This window comes from Phascolarctos cinereus, unplaced genomic scaffold (assembly GCF_003287225.1).
Source record: "Phascolarctos cinereus isolate Bilbo 61053 unplaced genomic scaffold, phaCin_HiC Scaffold_1;HRSCAF=81, whole genome shotgun sequence".
NCBI lineage: Eukaryota > Metazoa > Chordata > Mammalia > Diprotodontia > Phascolarctidae > Phascolarctos > Phascolarctos cinereus.
This window is the reverse complement of record NW_027555514.1, coordinates 101,384,307-101,402,590: the sequence shown is the minus strand read 5'-3', so window position 1 is coordinate 101,402,590 and position 18,284 is coordinate 101,384,307. Positions and strand designations below refer to the sequence as shown.

The 18,284-nt window shown below is 40.0% G+C and overlaps 1 protein-coding gene across 1 annotated transcript in view; it reads left to right on the top strand.

Annotated features, from left to right (window-relative positions):
* LOC110216253 (maltase-glucoamylase) overlaps positions 1–18,284 on the top strand; it is a 154,067-nt gene that overhangs the window by 126,938 nt on the left and 8,845 nt on the right. Inside the window, 19 exon segments of the mRNA XM_020998063.2 lie at positions 1,140–1,294; positions 3,133–3,301; positions 3,589–3,685; positions 4,930–4,950; positions 4,953–5,041; positions 5,724–5,849; positions 7,210–7,338; positions 7,647–7,757; positions 8,026–8,088; positions 9,884–10,018; positions 10,560–10,647; positions 11,142–11,280; positions 11,655–11,788; positions 12,050–12,084; positions 12,174–12,290; positions 12,925–13,073; positions 14,023–14,107; positions 14,474–14,530; positions 17,304–17,428. Coding sequence (XP_020853722.2) covers positions 1,140–1,294; positions 3,133–3,301; positions 3,589–3,685; positions 4,930–4,950; positions 4,953–5,041; positions 5,724–5,849; positions 7,210–7,338; positions 7,647–7,757; positions 8,026–8,088; positions 9,884–10,018; positions 10,560–10,647; positions 11,142–11,280; positions 11,655–11,788; positions 12,050–12,084; positions 12,174–12,290; positions 12,925–13,073; positions 14,023–14,107; positions 14,474–14,530; positions 17,304–17,428 — 2,024 coding nt within the window.

The following is an 18,284-nucleotide window of genomic DNA, read 5'->3' as shown; positions in this document are numbered from 1 at the left end:
CATAACAGATCCAACACTGGACTTGGAGTCAAGAAGATGTCCATTTAAATCTCTTTCCTGATATTTAGTAGAAGTGTTACCATTGTGAAGCCCCTTAATTTCAGTTTCTTTATCTGTAAAACAGGGTTGATAATCTTTATAATATTTCCCTGTTTGGATAGTGATTGGCCTCAAGTGAGATAACATATGTAAAGATCTGTGGAAACTCAAAAATGCTCTATAATTATTATTTACTATTTTTTGTTACCATTTAACCTTTAATTTTTCAAACAATATTTATCTGAGGTATGTTAAATGCCTGCTGTATGCATTGTGGCATGCTAGGTACTGGTTAAGAGAGACATAAGTGACTTAATGTCCATCAAGGGGCTCATAATCTGTTAGTATTGTATAGACCAATTAACATCCCCTGTGACCCTACCCCCATTCCCCCAAAATAAAGTTTAACATCTAAATTAGTCTTTTGAAAGGCCAATCTTAGTGATGCAGGCAGCAGAGCAAAATATCTGATTTGGAGGGATATTCTACTAAAATTATCTGTGTAAGGAGAAGTTCATATCCTTGTTTACTGTGTAGACACGTTATAGGATCACAGATTTAGAAGTAGAAAGGACATTAGAGATTACCTGTGGAGGTCACAGATCTTTTTGCCTTAGTTTCATCTGTACAGTGAGGTGTGAATTACAGGATTTCTAACTTTAAAAGAATGAATGAATAAATGAAAGAATACTTATTAAGTATTTACTATATGCCAAGCACTGGAGCTACAGACACAAAAGTGAGATGGTTTTTACCCTCAGAGACCTTACAGTCTCTGTGTAGTAATACTTGATGCTCTAAATACTGTATGTAATCTAGTAATATTTTGAGGATGACAAATACATTGTAGTTCATTGTAGAGGTACCACAGTGGCCATACCAGTCTTCCCATTAAAAAGAAGGGATCAATGTATACTTGAAAAGTAGAAATTGAATGATAGTACTCCTCTTATCATGTATGGCTTATTTCAGGAATAAGAGCTGTTTGAGCCTCAGAAACCATGAAATCAGTTCAGCTTTCAATTGGGAGAATCAGATTCTAAGACCACGAATGTATGAGTCCCATGTTATTTATGGAGACAATTGTTTTTGTTTCCTAGATTGATGATCCCAACAACAGAAGGTATGAAGTCCCAGTGCCCTTAAATATTCCAGTCTTCCCTATCAGCCAACCTGAAAGTCTTCTCTATGAGGTGACCATCAAGGAAAATCCATTTGGAATTGAGATCCGTCGAAGAAACACAGGCACTGTGATGTAAGTATTTTCTGCTCTGTATGTATGGGGATAAGTGTGCAATCCACATTTTGACTTGACCCTAATTTCTGGAATCGTGGAATGAGCTACTGTGTTTGGTCACCAGTCAAAAAGTAGTGAGCTGGATTCAAGTTTTCTATCTTGAACAAATGCAAATATATAGTACTTCTGGGAAATTATACAAGTGACTTGACATACCTTGGTTTCAGTTTTCCTGATCTATACAATGAGGTAATTGGATCAGAGAATGTAAGTTTTCTTTCATCTCTTATCTTTTACATCACTCCAGTCAAGGATTCTATGATGATGGAATATTCCTGTGGGAGGAAACTTGCATTGTTTTTTCTATTTCCATATCCAAAATGTGTATAAATTTGTTAAAATATGTAACACCCTTTAGATACATGACCTACAAGGACCAGTGAACCTGTCAGGGAGAAACTTGGATATATATTAGGACACTCACTTTAAGTTTTTATGGACAAGTTCTGTTTTTGTCATTTTCTTCAGTACTAAAAAAAATTTAAACTAGGTATGATATGCATTCAGATTGGGAGAAAGTTAAAAAAAAAGATTGTTTTCATTTTACTAAGTATAAGATCTTGAAAATCAACTTGCATTATTATTTCTCATGATAAAAATGTGAAAATCATTCACTAGATGTTGAGAAGATAACTCTAATATGTCCTCTGTAGAATAGAATGGAGTGAGATTAAGCATTGTACATGCCTAGATATAGGGAAGACTTAGACCAAAGACTCCTGGGCTTTCTTCCAGATGGAAGTAGTAGAACTGGATGAAAAGACCAATTTTTTCATAACCCGGAGAGAAAGCCAAACTAGGAACAATTTATCCCAACAAAGTAAGAATAATAATAAACAGGTTCTTCCCAGGTACCATTTTCTCGGGCCTCAACTTTACCAGAAGATAAATTACTTCCCCAGAGGTCCCAGGGTTTACTGCATGTTGTTAAATTAGATCTGTTATCAAAAGACCAACATGAGTTTCCCTGAGAAACAGCTGGTCTACCCTAATAAGCAGGAGAGGGGTGATGTAGGGTAGGGAAAAGAAGGAAGTACCAAAGAGAGGAGCTGGATAAATGAGTAGATGTAATTAGATTTTAGTTTGAGAGATTAGGATATTTAATAAATCCATTTATACTAATAATGATGATAACAACTAACAATAATATAGTGCTTACACTGTGCCAGGCACTAAGCTAAGCACTTTACAACTATTATCTCATTTGATACTTATAACAACCCTGGGAGGTAGGTGCTATTATTATCCCCATTTTACAGATGAGGAAACTGAGCTAAATAGCATGTGAGTGACTTACCTATGGTCACACAGCTAGTTAGTGTCAGTGGCCAGATTTGAACTCAAGTCTTCCTGACTCCAGGCCAAGCACTCTATACACTGTGCCATCTAGCTTTTAATCCACTGCACCACATAGCTGTCTTAAGCACATTTGATTGTATTGACTTAGTACCATTCATTATATTGTTCTCTAATAGTTTTGTTTCTTTATCTAGCTTGTAAGCTTCCTGAGGGTAGAAACGATTTCATTTCATTTTTTAAAAAATCATATCATCCTAGGGTTTTCTTTTGTACTAAGCCCCGATGCCCTCATATCTAAATGCTATTTGCTGTAACCACCTCCAAAGTCAAAGCCCTGTCAGCCAAAGAAACAGATGCAACAGAGACTTTCTTTATCTTGAAGTCTAGTAAATAAAGTTGGAGTAATTGTGGCTATTCTACAGATTCTTGTAGTAGAGATGCACACCACAGGAATTCTTCAACCCTCCTTAGAGTCACGATGTGCTCTTATGTTTCAGTTGGGATTCCCAGGTCCCTGGCTTTACCTTCAATGACATGTTCCTACGTATCTCCACCCGCCTGCCATCTCAGTACATCTATGGCTTTGGGGAAACTGAGCACACGACATTCCGGAGGAACCTGAACTGGCACACATGGGGAATGTTTTCTCGAGACCAGCCCCCAGGGGTAAGTGTTCACAACTAGAGTATCACATGGCCTGTAGCTATTCATACACATTGTTTTCTTTGGCCTTGTTCCAGGATTAATTTATCTGGTTTTGTGCTCTTCTTAGTGAGGATGGTTATGAATCTGAGTAACCCAATTATATTATTGAGTTGAATCATCCTCTCATTCTTTATTTTCCTTGACACCTTGAACCTCCCCCAAGGAAGATTATGGATCCAGCTTTATTATCCATTTTCATTTGTTTTGTATGTAAATTATGACTGATCTCTTTTCAACTGCTGACCTAGTATAAGAAGAATTCCTATGGTGTGCACCCCTATTATATGGGTCTGGAAGAAGATGGCAGTGCCCATGGAGTGCTCCTGCTCAACAGCAATGCCATGGGTAAGATGGTGGCTTCTTTTCTGATCTCACTTAACCTAAAAGTTGTGGGAAGTTTCTGAAGAGGATGGTCCCAGCAGAACTCTAATTAAGTAAAATTCAGTGCACATTTATTAAGCTCTTGATATGGACAAATCATTGGACTAATCATCAAGAAAGATAAAGAGATAATAGAATACGTTGTCTGTACCCTTAAGCTGTCTTTAATCTAAAAGTGGAGACAACATATGCATAGAAATAACGTGTAAAAATGTTCATACTAAGGGCAGAAAGGAGGTATGAACAACAGGCTATAAAAATTTAGAGAAGAGAGAAAACACTTGGCCCCCAAGGAATGAGCAGCTAAGGGAGTAAGAGAATTGAATTAGGTATTTTGAACGGTGGGGTAGGATTGAAGATGACTAAGTATTGGAAGCATGAGAAAAAAAGGCATTTTTACACAAACAGAATAGTTTGAACAAAATCAGGGAAGTGGGAAAGTATTGCATGTTATATCATAGAATCATCAGTTTAGACCTGAAAGAGACTTTAGAAGTCATTAATGCAATCCTCTCCTTTTACAGAAAAGTATCATTCACTGAGGTTGTTATGTTTAATGACATGAGCAGGAAGAGAGATAGTCAGTATTTGAGAACTGGTCCTCTGACCCAAAAGTCGGCCTTTTTGCATTTTGATTACAGTATAAAGTGAATTAGTAACTAGATGAGTCCAGATTTTGTGGCTAGGTAATTGAGATAATAATGGTATCAATAATACTACTGAGGAGAAGAAGAAACATGGGAAGGGGAAGGTGATGGGATTTCTTTGGAAGTTCTGAATTTCAAGTGTCAGAAGGTTTTCCTTGTGTGGAATTTCCAGTAGGTAGGAAAATTGTAGGTCTGGAATCCAGGAAGGTTGCACATGTGGATTTTTGAAGGGACTTACATTTAGCTTCTGGAACTTCATGGAGAAGTCCATGCATATAGAAAGTTTGCGAGCTCATCAGATGTTGAGATAGACAACTTTCAGTTCTGGATAAGGAAAACTGTAATAACTATTAGAGCTGTTCGAAGATGGGATGGACTTCTCAGGAGGTGGTCATTTCTCATCACTGGAAGTCTTCAGAAGGAAATAAAAGGACCTCCTTCCTGTGAGGGTGATAGAGGATTTCTGCTTCTATCTGGCTTAGGGTAGATGATCTTTAGCATCGTCTTCAACTCTTCTATTCTATGATTCTGTATCACTGATGACTTATTCTCTGTTTGCAGATGTGACTTTCCAGCCCACCCCGCACTGACATATCGTACTGTGGGAGGAATTCTAGACTTTTACATGGTTTTGGGGCCAACCCCAGAGCTTGTCACTCAACAGTACACAGAGGTAGGAAGTCATGCAATCTTTCAGTTGATAACCAAGGGTTTTCTGAGAAACTCTAATGTGCCTAGCACTGTGCAAGGCCCATTCACTCATCTACTCTGTATAATTGTGTATATACTTAGTTATCTTCATGCTTGTTTCTCCCTTTAGAATGTGAGGTCTTTGAGGGAAGAGACTTTTGCCTTCTTTGTGTCCTCTGTGCATAGCACAGTGCCTGGCACATAGTAAATATTTAACAAATCCCTGTTGATTGACTTACTGGTGGTGACCTTACATAGTCACTCTGTTTTCAGCAGACCAGATCATAATGTTAGAAAGGAATAAAGAGATTTTAACAAAGCACTCTTTGCCATTAGATTGTCATAGTGCTCTTGTGGGACAATCCCTATTTCTTAAAGAATCCCAGATTTCTTAAAGGTACACAAATAAAAGTAATACTTTAAGTTTATATAGCTCCTAAAGACTGTTAAAATGCTTTATACATATTATCCTTTGGAAATGTCAGCAAATCCCAGGAATACTACCTCCCTAGTTTCATGTTGTTTGGCCTTACAGTTAACCTGAGTTATGAGGCCACCACAGGAGGAGAGAAAATTGTTTTAGTGAGTCTGTGTTTGATACCAGCGATGTTCCCTACCCTGAAGGAATGGAATCTATATAATCCATTTACTGTCCTTGTTTTCAGTTGATTGGCCGGCCAGTGATGACTCCTTACTGGGCGTTAGGCTTCCAGCTGTGTCGCTATGGATATGAGAACGATTCTGAAATTGCTGAACTCTATGATGCCATGGTGGCTGCTCAGATCCCCTATGTATGGACCTTCCCTACCCAGCACACCCCCACCTCTCTCTCCATTCCCCAATCCCAACCTGTGTAACTGATCTGTTGTTCTCATGACTTTGATTTCCTCTTCCTCTTGTTTAATTATTTTTGTTTAATTAACTTGAAAGTTCTCCAACATCATTTCAAGTTAAATGTTTGACATTTTAGGCAGAAGCCCTCAAAAAGTGATGTTTCTGAATTTAATTTTTTGAAAAACTGAATTGGTCAAAACATTATAAAGATTAGTGCAACTTTAGTTCAAACAGGAAACAACCATTCCAATTGAAGAGATCTTAGATTCTAGCTAATTTTCACTTATACATTATGGTTATGGAAATGGTTTCCAACAGAAATATTTGGAGGTAACCACCTATATTGAAACTAGCTACAGAAGGTGTTATATACAGAGTATTATATATAAACATATGTATATATACATATATTATATAGAGTCTCTATATATATGTAGAGAAAGAGAGAGAGGGAGAGAGAGAAAATATTAATAGAAAATAAATGGAGCATGCCATCCTGTTTCTGGCAAAACATTGAATTTCATTCTAAATGTCATCTCTCTTCATTGAAGTATTGAGAGCAGAAGCACAGGACCCAGGGGATCATAGATTTAGAGTTGAAAGGCAGCTTGGAGTAGTTGGAGTCCAACCCGCTGATTTAAAGATGAGGGAACTGAGACACAGAGAGTTTAACTGACTTGCTCAGGATCACACAGCTAGTAATTATGTGAGGTAGCATTTGAACTCAGGTTCTCTTCACTCAAAGAAATATTATGATTTCTACTATCCCATTCTGCTACTTAGAGGGGCAAGAATATACATTAGGGGTGGGGAACCTGTGGCATTGAGGCCGCATGTGGCCCTCTAGGTCCTCAAGTCAGCCCTTTGACTGAATCCCAACTTCACAGAATAAATTCCCTTAATAAAAGAATTTGTTCTGTAAAACTTGGACTAGCTCAAAAGCTTGCACCCAAGGACTTAGAAGGCCACGTGTCTCAAGGCCACAGGTTATTCACCCCTGGTATAGGTCATTCAGAATATTTTTATTTTCGAATGAGTCATATCATTTTTCTGGAAGATTATATTTATAGACTGGTTCAGTTGATCTTTTTCAGGTTGATAATATTATCTCAAATACCCCAATCGTATTCCAAATAATGGTAGGAAGAAGTAGTCTAGCAGTTATTGTGATTGATTGAAGTCTGGAATTTTAACTTGATTCTTCAAAAGAATGTGTATTGTGGATCTGCCCCTCTGCCCTACTGAAGAGATCCACTTGCTCTGGATCTGTTGTCATCAACATGATATTTCCCCACTTCCATTTCCTTTTTCTTCCAGGATGTACAGTATGCAGACATTGATTACATGGAGAGGCAGCTGGACTTTACCCTCAGCCCCAAGTTTGCTGGCTTTCCCAATCTGATCAGCAGCATGAAGGAGGCTGGGATGCGAGTCATCCTTATTCTGGTGTGTGGCTGCATTAAGATTTTGTCTTCTTGCTTGTTGAGCATTGAGCTTCTCCTTGTTTTTGAGTAATTCTGTCCCAGACAGTGTAGTAACATCACGTGTTCATGGCAAATGGGGTTTATTACAATGTTCCAGATAAGGCACCTTAGCAAAATAAAAATTTATTTCCTGCTATTCAAAAAGAGCTCTGAAGTCCAAAATGAAGTCTGCAGATGTTAATGTCTTCTTCTTGTTGGGTATTGACCTTCTCCCTGTCTTTGAATAATTCTGTCACTGACACTCTAGTAATTATCACTCATTGGTTGCAGGACCCAGCAATTTCTGGCAATGAGACTCAGCCATATCCTGCATTCACTCGTGGACTCCAGGATGATGTGTTCATCAAATGGCCAGATGACAGCGACATTGTTTGGGGAAAGGTACAGTTTAGTATTGGAGGAGCTAATTAGGCATGAGTGTGAAGGGATATCAGGGTGTGTATGCATTAATGGCTCACTTTTTTTCTCAGTGTTTCTGTGTGTGTGTGAATTATGGCATTTGGGGCATTGGGTGTTTCCTTGAAGTAGATTGATTCCAGGGATGATTTAAATTCTCCTTATGATTCTCCTCATGAAATCTGTAAGTTGTGACATAAGACACAGCCTAGATTTATTTTAAGTAAATGCCCCCTTCCTTCTTTCCCCACAGGTTTGGCCAGATTTGCCCAACGTCACTGTAGATGGATCTCTTGACTGGGACACACAAGTGGAGGTAAACGATTCTTCTGAAGTATAGCTTGTGGAAACTTTTGTAGTAGAGAAACTTTTCACAGTGTCCAGATTGTTAAAGGACTGTCCTCATGGAGAAGCAATAGTCCTTCCTGTCTTCCTTACTAATTCAGCAGTTAGCCCAATGCCTGGCATATAATACGTGCTTTGGAAATGCTCTTTGACTGTCGGTTAACTGACTAATACTTTTCTTGTTGCGTCTGGCCATCCTCTTTTTGTGGGGTCTCTAAGACTCTAATGCTGTATCCCTTCTTCATAGCTCTCTCTGTCTCTGAATCTTTCTCTATTTCTGTCTGTTTTTCTCTCTCTTTCTGCCTGAATATCCCTTTCTGTCTCTATCTCTGTTGCTCTCAAATACACGCGCGCGCACACACACACACACACACACACACACACACAACACACACACACACACACACACACACACATACACACACATGCACATGCACATGCATATCTGGCTTATCTGTTCTCTTCTCTAAGAAACTTTGAGGACAGTTACTCTGTATTGAGGCTTTAACATTTGTGGGCAGCCCTGACTTCACTTATGCTGCTGTCCTGACTGTTAGTAAGGTACTGGCAGCAGTCTTTAATTGCAATATTGATGTTTTACTGCACCTGTGAAGAGACACTGGGAATGCTTGCTCAGCCTTGGAGTCTGAATGACTGCTACTAGTCTTGAGAACTGTGGGTCAATAGAGTGAGTTTGTGACCACAGGCCACTCATTTTACTTCCCAGTGCCCTCCTGGTGCTTCTCTAAGACTCCAAATAGTCTTAGTTGTAGGTAAATGGCTAAGCTGCATCACTGTAGACTACCTAGAGTGATAGAATCTCAGGCCCATACAAATAAGAAATGCTAGTGAAAGTATTCATAATAGTACAAATTGTATACCTTTAAACAATGATAATTACAAGAGTTGTTGGAAGAGGCTAGCTTATGGGTTCATTGTTACTTAGAGTCTCCTTTATTTCTCATTTCATTTCCCCAAGTCCTATCTTTTCCCTAAATATGGCTATGAATTTTTCACTGAGTAAGCCTCCCCTAAATTCTAGTTTTCCTTCGACATTTTTTTGGAAGCATCCTTCCCCAAAGGACCAAACTTTATTTTTCAGTCCTTACCAGCCAGGCCACTTCCACTGGTTCTCAGTATCATTTCAAAAGTCATTGGTGCAAAGCAGTTAGGTGGCACAAGGGAAACTAGATGGTGCAGTAGATAAGCACACTGGGCTTGGAGTCAGGAAGACCTGAGTTTAAATTTGGCCTCAGACCTTTACTATCTTTGTAACCCTGGGCAAGTTATTTAAGCCTGCTTGCCTCAGTTTCCTCTTCTGTAAAATGAGCTGGAAAGGGAAATGGCAAAGCACTCCAGTATCTTTGCTAAGAAAACCCCTAATGGAGTCCCAGAGAGTCAGACGTTACTGAAATGACTGAACGACAGCAACCTGCCCATTTCTATACAGACACAGGAACAAAGAACCTCTACATAGCAGTCGAGGCAGATGATGTCAATCAATAGAGGTAGGAGTCCTTTTGTTACAGTTGGGCAGTCCATCCACAACCTTGGGAGTAGTTTGAATTTGATGAGTATGCCACTTTGATAAGTATTCAATTGCCTTGTGATGTTTCTTCTATTATACTGAGAATTCTTTTGGAAATGCTTTGAACTTTTTCAGAAGTTATCTGCATGCAGTAGCAGAGTTAGAAATAATAAGTATCCTAGAGTTATTTGCCAGTGACGTGATCAATCTGTCTGTTGGTTGTATTTCATCTTTACAGATGTACAGAGCTCATGTTGCCTTCCCAGACTTTTTCCGCAATTCAACAGTCACATGGTGGAAGCGGGAATTGCTAGAACTCTACAGCAATCCCAACGAGCCACAGAAGAGCTTGAAATATGATGGAATGTGGATTGTAAGTGTGTGTAGGTTTGTGTGTGTGTGAATGTGTGGTACATAAACATCCACATATGTACTAAAATATTTTGTATGCTTGTAGATTTCTGCACAACTGTATAATTATTCTGCAGTGGAATAAATCAGTTGGTAAACAAGGCACTCTGGGCACAATTTTACCCTGAGGCTGACATTTTCTAATAAGGCACTAAACAATCTGCATTTCTGTCATACATCCACCATTACTGTATCCTACAGGGAAGATGCTTAGTGTACCTTACACATCAGGAAATTTGTCATTTTTCACTGAGGTGAATTCATTATTTCCCTTGAGTATGTTTGACTCTGAAGCATACCCTGAGAGAAAGCAAGGCATAATCTTTCCAGGTGATCCCCATCAGTATTTAACCTTCCTCCTTCTGATTAGTCCCTCTCCCTCATGTGTGATGAGTGCACCAGGTGTAACCATTTGTACATTGTCGTCTGGCAGAAGGTAATGATAACATGTTCATGTATGTATGTAATACACATAAACATAAAGATTTGTTTTACATTTTTAGGATATGAATGAACCCTCAAGCTTTGTGGATGGGGCAGTCCCTCCAGGCTGCAGGAATAGCACATTCAACCGTCCCCCTTACATGCCCTGTAAGTATATTTTCAGTTGGCAGAATATTATCCACACTCAGGATGACATTGTCAGAGATACCTGGACTGAGGATTTGCCTTCATTCATTACTAGCAGCCTGGCATTGGCATGATAGCATCTGAGGGACAATCCCAGCAGCATTCTAAGCTGTCTTGGTTCATATCATAGGTGTGCATAGAGTACAGGCCAAATGCTTCAATACCTGCTTGGGTAAGCATTTCCACTTTCCCAATCTCTAAGGTCTCTTCCATTTCTAAATCCAGTGGTTTGTGCAATATGCTCACAATTCATTTTCAGTTTTCCATTTCCTACTGAACACTGTAGCCTAGCATTCAAAGCTTCACATCCTTTGGCACTGATCTGCTTTTCTCTCCCAAATTCATACTGCATCCTCTCTCATCCCTTCAGCTCCAGCCGCCTCCTTCACTGTCACCAGATGTGAAGTACTTGCCATTGTAGGGGGCTCTCACATCACTACATCTCTTTTTCTCAGATCTGGAGTCAAGAGACAGAGGTCTGAGCAGTAAGACCCTGTGCATGGAAAGTCAGCAGTTCCTGCCTGATGGAAGCCCAGTGAGGCACTATGATGTGCACAATCTCTATGGCTGGTCCCAGACAAAGCCTACATATGAGTGAGTCCCTGCTTCCCTCTCTCTGAGGCCCACAGAGCAAGTGAACTGAATTGGAGTTTCCAATGAATGAAATTGCTGGTCCAGTTCCTATCTTGAATCTCTTTTTTATGTTTAGGAAATATATTTTGGTAAGAATTATTTTAAGTGACACATTAGGGCAGTGGGTGTATTCAACAGCTTAAGTAAAGTATGTTGCTCTTGTCCCCCACACAAGCATGTAGTTCCTTCTAGTTCCTTCCTGCACCAAGTACAGATTGATTTCATTGGACCATTTTCCCCTCTTGTTCTCCCTGAGAACAAGAGCTCCCTGAGAGGGAAAGATCTCTGGCCCTTCCCAGATTAGCTGTCATTTCTTATTTTTCTTCCCTGATCAGAGCTGTGCAGGAGGCCACAGGAGAGAGAGGAATCGTGATCACTCGCTCAACCTTTCCATCCTCAGGACGCTGGGCAGGACATTGGCTGGGAGACAACACCGCAGCATGGGACCAGCTCTATAAATCCATCATTGGTAAGTGCCGGGCTTTTCCTGAAGGTTTGTCTTGGAGTGGGGAGGAATCTAGCCTGTGTGCTCAGTAAGTCGGTAATTTTTCTGGATTCTTGAAGAGGATCACAGAGGGCTCAGGTCCCTGACTAATTAAGTGTATCACTCCATGTATTTCATTAGACTTATATTCATACTGAGCTATCTAAGTCAATGAGCAGGGAAGGGTAGAGCCTGGTCCAGTTTACCAACCTGCCTCATCTAACAGAGCTTTGGTTCTCATTGCAGGCATGATGGAATTCAGTCTCTTTGGAATATCCTATGTAAGTCTCACTCAAATTGACTTCATCGTTTTTAGATTGTTTCAGAAACTCATAAAATTCTCATTCCTGTTTTCCCTTTTTGTTCTCAGACAGGAGCTGATATCTGTGGGTTCTTTGAAGATGCTGAATATGAGATGTGTGCTCGCTGGATGCAGCTGGGAGCCTTTTACCCTTTCTCTAGGAACCACAATACAATTGGGCAAAGGGTGAGATACCAGCTTGTGCCTCAGGCCTGCCCTTGTGCCAGACCTCCTGCTTCAATTCCTCCCCCATGACTTGATGGAGCCCCTCTTTCCTGGAAGCCACCTCAGTAGTCACCAGTCCTTCCCTTCCCAACAGACTGTGTAACCTACATTCCCATAGCTGGTGGAGTTTTCTAGAATATCTCACCTTTACCAGAAACTCAAGAAAAAAGATTGCAGAGAGCAGAGATGTTTTCTGTTCTGACTCTGGGCAGTTTCTACAGTTCTTGCAGGAGGTTACAATGCCCAGGGTCCCTCTAATCTTTCACACATGCATTCTTTGGCTTTAATCCACTGCAGTGAAAGATTGCTGCAGAACAAATATATGTTTGGTCTGTGCTGCCCAAGATATAGTTTCCTATTGGAATCTAAGTATTTTTAGAGTACAGTAAAGTGTAGCAAAGCAGGGAACACTGCATCAGAATGTCTTCCCTAGCCAAGGTCAAGGGGGATGGTAGCCTGGGGAATTAGGAAGCAGAGCATGGCTGGCTCTGCAGGTTCCCTGTGTAGTAGAGGGCAGCTCTCAAGTTATCTAGCGTATTGCCAAGTGAAGTGAGGTGAAGGGTTTGGTATGAGTATTGACTCCTTCTATCTCTAGAGACAAGACCCTGTGGCCTGGAATTCCACCTTTGAGGATCTTTCAAGAAATGTCCTGCAGATAAGATATGCCCTGTTGCCTTATCTCTACACCCTGATGCACAAGGCCCATGTAGAAGGCAGCACTGTTGTCAGGCCCCTGCTTCATGAGTAAGTGTCCACTCTGTGTCTCAGGGTGCTATGTTGGATTCCATTTTGAATTGCGGTAGGAAGCTCCTTAATGTGTTACCTCCTCCTATTAGGATGGAAGATCCTTGAGAACAGGGCCTGCCTTGCTTTTGTATTTGTTTCTCCACTGTCTTACATCTAGTGAGCACTTGATCAGTGTTTTTTCATTCATTGATTCATTCTAAAATAGAGTATATCCTTAGTAGAGGGGAAGCACATGGAAGCAAGCATGAACCTTGGAGTCAGAAGATGTGTTTGTTGTTCTTGTTTTTATCTCAGCCATGGCAGTAGGTTGTGACCATGAGCGAACCACATGTTCTGTTGCTCTGAGGCTCAGTTTTCTTAATGTCCAGTGGGGACAATAATAATGATGCTTTCTACCTTATAGGTTTGCTGTGAGGAAAGCATTTTGCACAACTCCAAGCACTATATGAATACATGTTTTTGTTATAATTTTTCCTTTTTTTAAAACATGAGAATTATATAGTGACACTTGATAATCCAAAAGTCTTTTCTTTTTCATTTAGTGATATAGAAAATTATATTTTTCTTTATAAGTCAGCAATTTGACTTTCTATTTTATGAGTGTGATAGGCTACAAGTATTTTGAAACATTTCCTGAACATCTACATAATAGTAGGAGAAAGCCCTGGGGCTAGGAAATAAGGCAGTCACCTTGATATTTCAAATGCTCCATGCTTAATATCCTTACCTGTGCCTGATTGAACCAGACCTAGGGAAAGAAGGAAGGACACAAAGGGAACAGAGGTTGGGCATTTCTTGGGTGGAGCCCAAACCCCCTGGAGACTCATCAGAATCATAAAGTTACACTCCTTTCTAAGGTCCCTTTGAGCAGTAACTTCAGTGATCCAATGGCCTGAGAGGACATTGTCTTTACCATTGAATTGTGACACCATATTTCTCTGCTCAGGTTTGTGGAAGACAGAGAAACCTGGGACATATACCGTCAATTCTTGTGGGGTCCAGCCTTTTTAATCAGCCCTGTCCTGGAACCTGTGAGTATGGGTTCTCCTGAGCCTCTTCATAATCCAAACTGAGATATAATATTGAGTAGTAGAATTGGGTCTGAGTGTGGCCTCCCAGTGGTAGGGTCTAGTCCTTGTGTTGGCATTGAATTGTTCTGCAGCTTTAAATCTTTCTTGAGGCTTCAATTTCCTTATCTGTAAAATGAATAATACTCCCTCTTACCCTTAAATCATGGTGTCATTGGGAGTCAGTGAAGACATGAGAAGTCCATAATATGTTGCTTTTGAATACTCTTAAATGTAGTGATTATTAATCATGTTAATGCCTCTAGAAAATTTTGACCAATTTGTCCATGTATTTATTTACTTATTTTTATGTTATGTAATTTACTGTAGAATGCCTCGAGTGTGACTGCCTATCTCCCCAATGCCCGCTGGTATGATTTCTATACGGTAAGCCTCTGTGATGGTACACATGACCTCATGCTCCCTATGTTCAGAATGATACGTATAGTCTAGGTGTGAAATGGGGTGGTGGTTGATGAAGATATCTCATTCTAGAATATTGTCAGGATCTATGTCATGTTTGTCCTACACAGTCCTTGAGTAGTTATTCCTGGCATACCGTTATCATCAATACTCTTTCCAGTTTTTCTGATCATAAGCGTGAGTAGCTAGGAGTCTTCCAAAGTCAAGTATTTACTAAGCACTTTTCAAAAATGGCAGGAGCTATGGTGACTAGCCCTTGTGAGCTGAGTGAATCACTTGTATCCCAGTAGAAAAGAGGAATTTTATCAAATAAAGCAATTTTTGCTTATAGGGTCTTCAACTTCTAAATTAGTTTTGGTGAGATTCATATTCAGGGTGCTACAGGAGTCTCCAGAAATAGCTTTAGTGAAATGGTTTCTAAGTTCACCCAAATGAGTTAATATATACACTTCTAATTACTCTAGGGAATTCTGCCTTGCATTGAACAGACTTCCTGTGTCTTCTACCCAGTTCTTTCCCATAGGCTTCCCCTCTTTTCTCTCCTCACCTTAAGCACTGAGTCCTGAACTATGGTCATTTTAATGACTCACTATCACTCTCTCAGGCAGCTAGGTGGCATAGTGGATAGAGTACTAGCCATGGAGTCTGGAAGACCTGAGTTTAAACCTGGGCTCAGACACTTACTTGCTGTGTGACCCTGGGCAAGTCACTTAACCCCTTTTTGCTTCTGTTCCCCCTCTGTATATTGCAGACACACTGGAAAAGGAAAGGGTAACCAGTATCTTTGCCAAGAAAACCAGGAAGAGTTGGGTATGATTGAATGACAGAACAATCACTCTCTTCCTGCTGGGATGCACCTGCCTTTAGTCAGAATATTTGTGTATGACTCTGCTATTTTGCTATGCAACTGGGGCTATTCTGCAGCAGCCAGCTTCTTTTAAGGGAGCCCAACCTCCTGACCTAAGGATCAGGGTTAATGGATCAATAACCTTTTCTTTTCAGAATGTGGAGTTCCCAACAATTGTGAAATTTCTGTGGAATGATAGAAATGGAAGCTACATTAAGGAAATGGAGACAATCCGTGTTAAAATTAAAAGTATTACCATGAAAACATGAAGAAAAGTAAATAAGACAATAACTACAGGAATTAAGCACAGTCAAGATAATTTTTCTTTAAGCTCAGAGATAGAAAAGAGACAACAGAGAGTTACTGAAGATGTTGGAAAATGGCTAAGTGTTGAGGTAGAGTCCCTCTGGATTCTAGAGTACGGATAGAATCTCAAATACATATCTTAGTCCTTGAAAAGATGAGGTATCCGTCTTTCTCAGGAAGTGAAGTGAAGCTTGTTAAGGGAAGTTGTCAAGTAAGTAATGTTGAGTTGAAGTTGAAATGACAATCTCTTCTCTCTAAAGGAAGACTGAAAGTTATTGATCTTATAATTGCCAAATCCAGGGCCCTTTCTCAGTCCTTGTGGTTACTGCCCTTCGTTGCATCAGATCCTTCTTGGTTGTCTGTTTTGCCTGGGTTTCTTCTGTTCCATTATTTACTCACACACTGACTACCACTCAGATTTATTTGTCTTTATCAATGACCTTTCTTCTCTTCTGAATACCAAAACAGAGGAGGTTTCCAAGGCTCTTTCCATGGCTACTTCTTTCCATATGTGTTCAGTGATCTTACTCATTTATGTGGCTTGAACCATCATTTCTAAGAGAATAATTTCTGCATTTATATGTGTAGTGCTGACCCACACTCACTACGGAATTTCTATTTGACTTCAGCACCAGCAAATGTGACCATAACAGATCCCACATCTTTCATTCTAAACTCTCCCTTCTCCAAATTTTTCTATTTCTATTAACAATACTGCCATATTCTCCCTGTAACCTGGACTTGAAACCTTGAAGTCATCTTTGATAGTTATATCTCCCTTACCACTCCACCAAGAACTTCCAAGTCCTGAATAGTTTATCTCTGTTTTGTCTTTGATTATCTATCCTCTTTTCTCCATTCCCACTGTGACCGCACTAGTTTAGACTCTTGTTGCATTAAAACTGGTACATTGCAAGAGCCTTCTAACTTCTCTTCCTGCACCTAGTCTCTCTTCTTATGAATCTTTCTTCCAGAATTTTCATAATGTATATTTATGATTATGTTATCCCTCAGGCTCAGAAACTTTCCTAGTTTTATCTGGCATAGCCTGGCATTGAAGATCGTCTATTTATACTTTGGTCCCAACTTACTTTCTGCATATTCTCCATGATTTACTCTATGGTCTGGTCAAATTGGACTGTGATGTTCTCATGGTCCCAAACACTGCTGAGCTGTGGCCCAATTGAGTTGGACGGAATGAATTTTCAATGGCCTAGATTTGTGTGTTTTCTTTGTTCTTTTCCAGAAGATACAAGAACAAAGATCCAGGCACAAGAGCTAAGAAATAAGGGTTGGTAGAGGATATGTAGGATCTCTTTAAGCTTAAAGATGTGTAGGAGATCTAACTTGATGATGAGGGAAACTATGAAACAGTTGACCTGGAAGTCCAGGTTAGATAGTCACTCTTCTCTGACTCAAATATCTTTAGATTTCAGTTAAGTAAATGGTTGTAGTTTCACTTAGGGTGATAGGCAGATTCAGTGGAGATGGGACAGTGGGGGAGTTGAAGTTAGGACTGAAGAAAGGTAAATATACCTTAAGCAAATACTGTCTCTTATTATCCCCTCCTGTTTCTTGCCACAGGGATCAGATGTAGGACTGAGGGGACAGTTTACAGTATTATTAGCTCCCCTTAACCACATTAATCTTCATGTCCGTGGGGGCTACATCCTTCCATGGCAAGAACCCGCCAATAACACCTACTACAGGTGAGTAAGAGACTTGAGATTTTCCCTATGTATACCACCTTTCCTAGGAGACATTAGTTTCAACATTAATTTCTAATGAAGTGTAGCAACTCCTTGACTCAATTTATGCCAAGTTCTTTGACTGATTATTATAAATCATCCTCAGTTTTGGTGGGAAAGAGGTAAAATTTGGGAGTGGCTGCTGGACTTTGGAGATTGGGGCAGGAAGGCAGGGAAAAGGGCTGTCACCTGATTCATGGCAATCTTGGATAAAATGTTAATTCTCCTTCTGCTGTCCTTTCTTATGTTTCTGGAATGCCAGGAAGGCTAATGCTTTTAAAGCCATTAAGGCATATCCAATAAAGGATTTAGGGATTCTAGGGCCAAAGATAATAAGAAACAGCATGGTACAGTAGAAAAAGAACTGAATATAGAGTCACAGGACCTAAGTTCAAATCCTACCTTTACCATAGCACAAATTCACTTAATCTGTCTGGTCCTCAACTTCCTTATCTAAAAAATGAAAGCATTAGATTAGCTGGCCTCAAAGTCCCCTGTGATCCTATCACTTCTTAAGGAACAATGTAAAGAGTACTGGTTTTCCAGTCAGTACCTGAGTTTGAATCCCAGCTCTGCTAGACAGAGGTTAAGTTACTTGCTTTGGGCTACACCTTAGACTTCACTTAGGTTTTGGTTTGTGATCTATAAAATGAGGGTGCTGGAGTAGATGAATTAAAAGCCATTTACCATTGGCCAAGCTGGGCAGCTAGGTAGTGCTGGGCCTGGAGTTGGGAAGACTCATCTTCATGAGTTTATGCAAGTTCAAATCTGGCCTCAGACACTTACTAGCTGTGAGACCGTGGGCAAGTGACTTAAC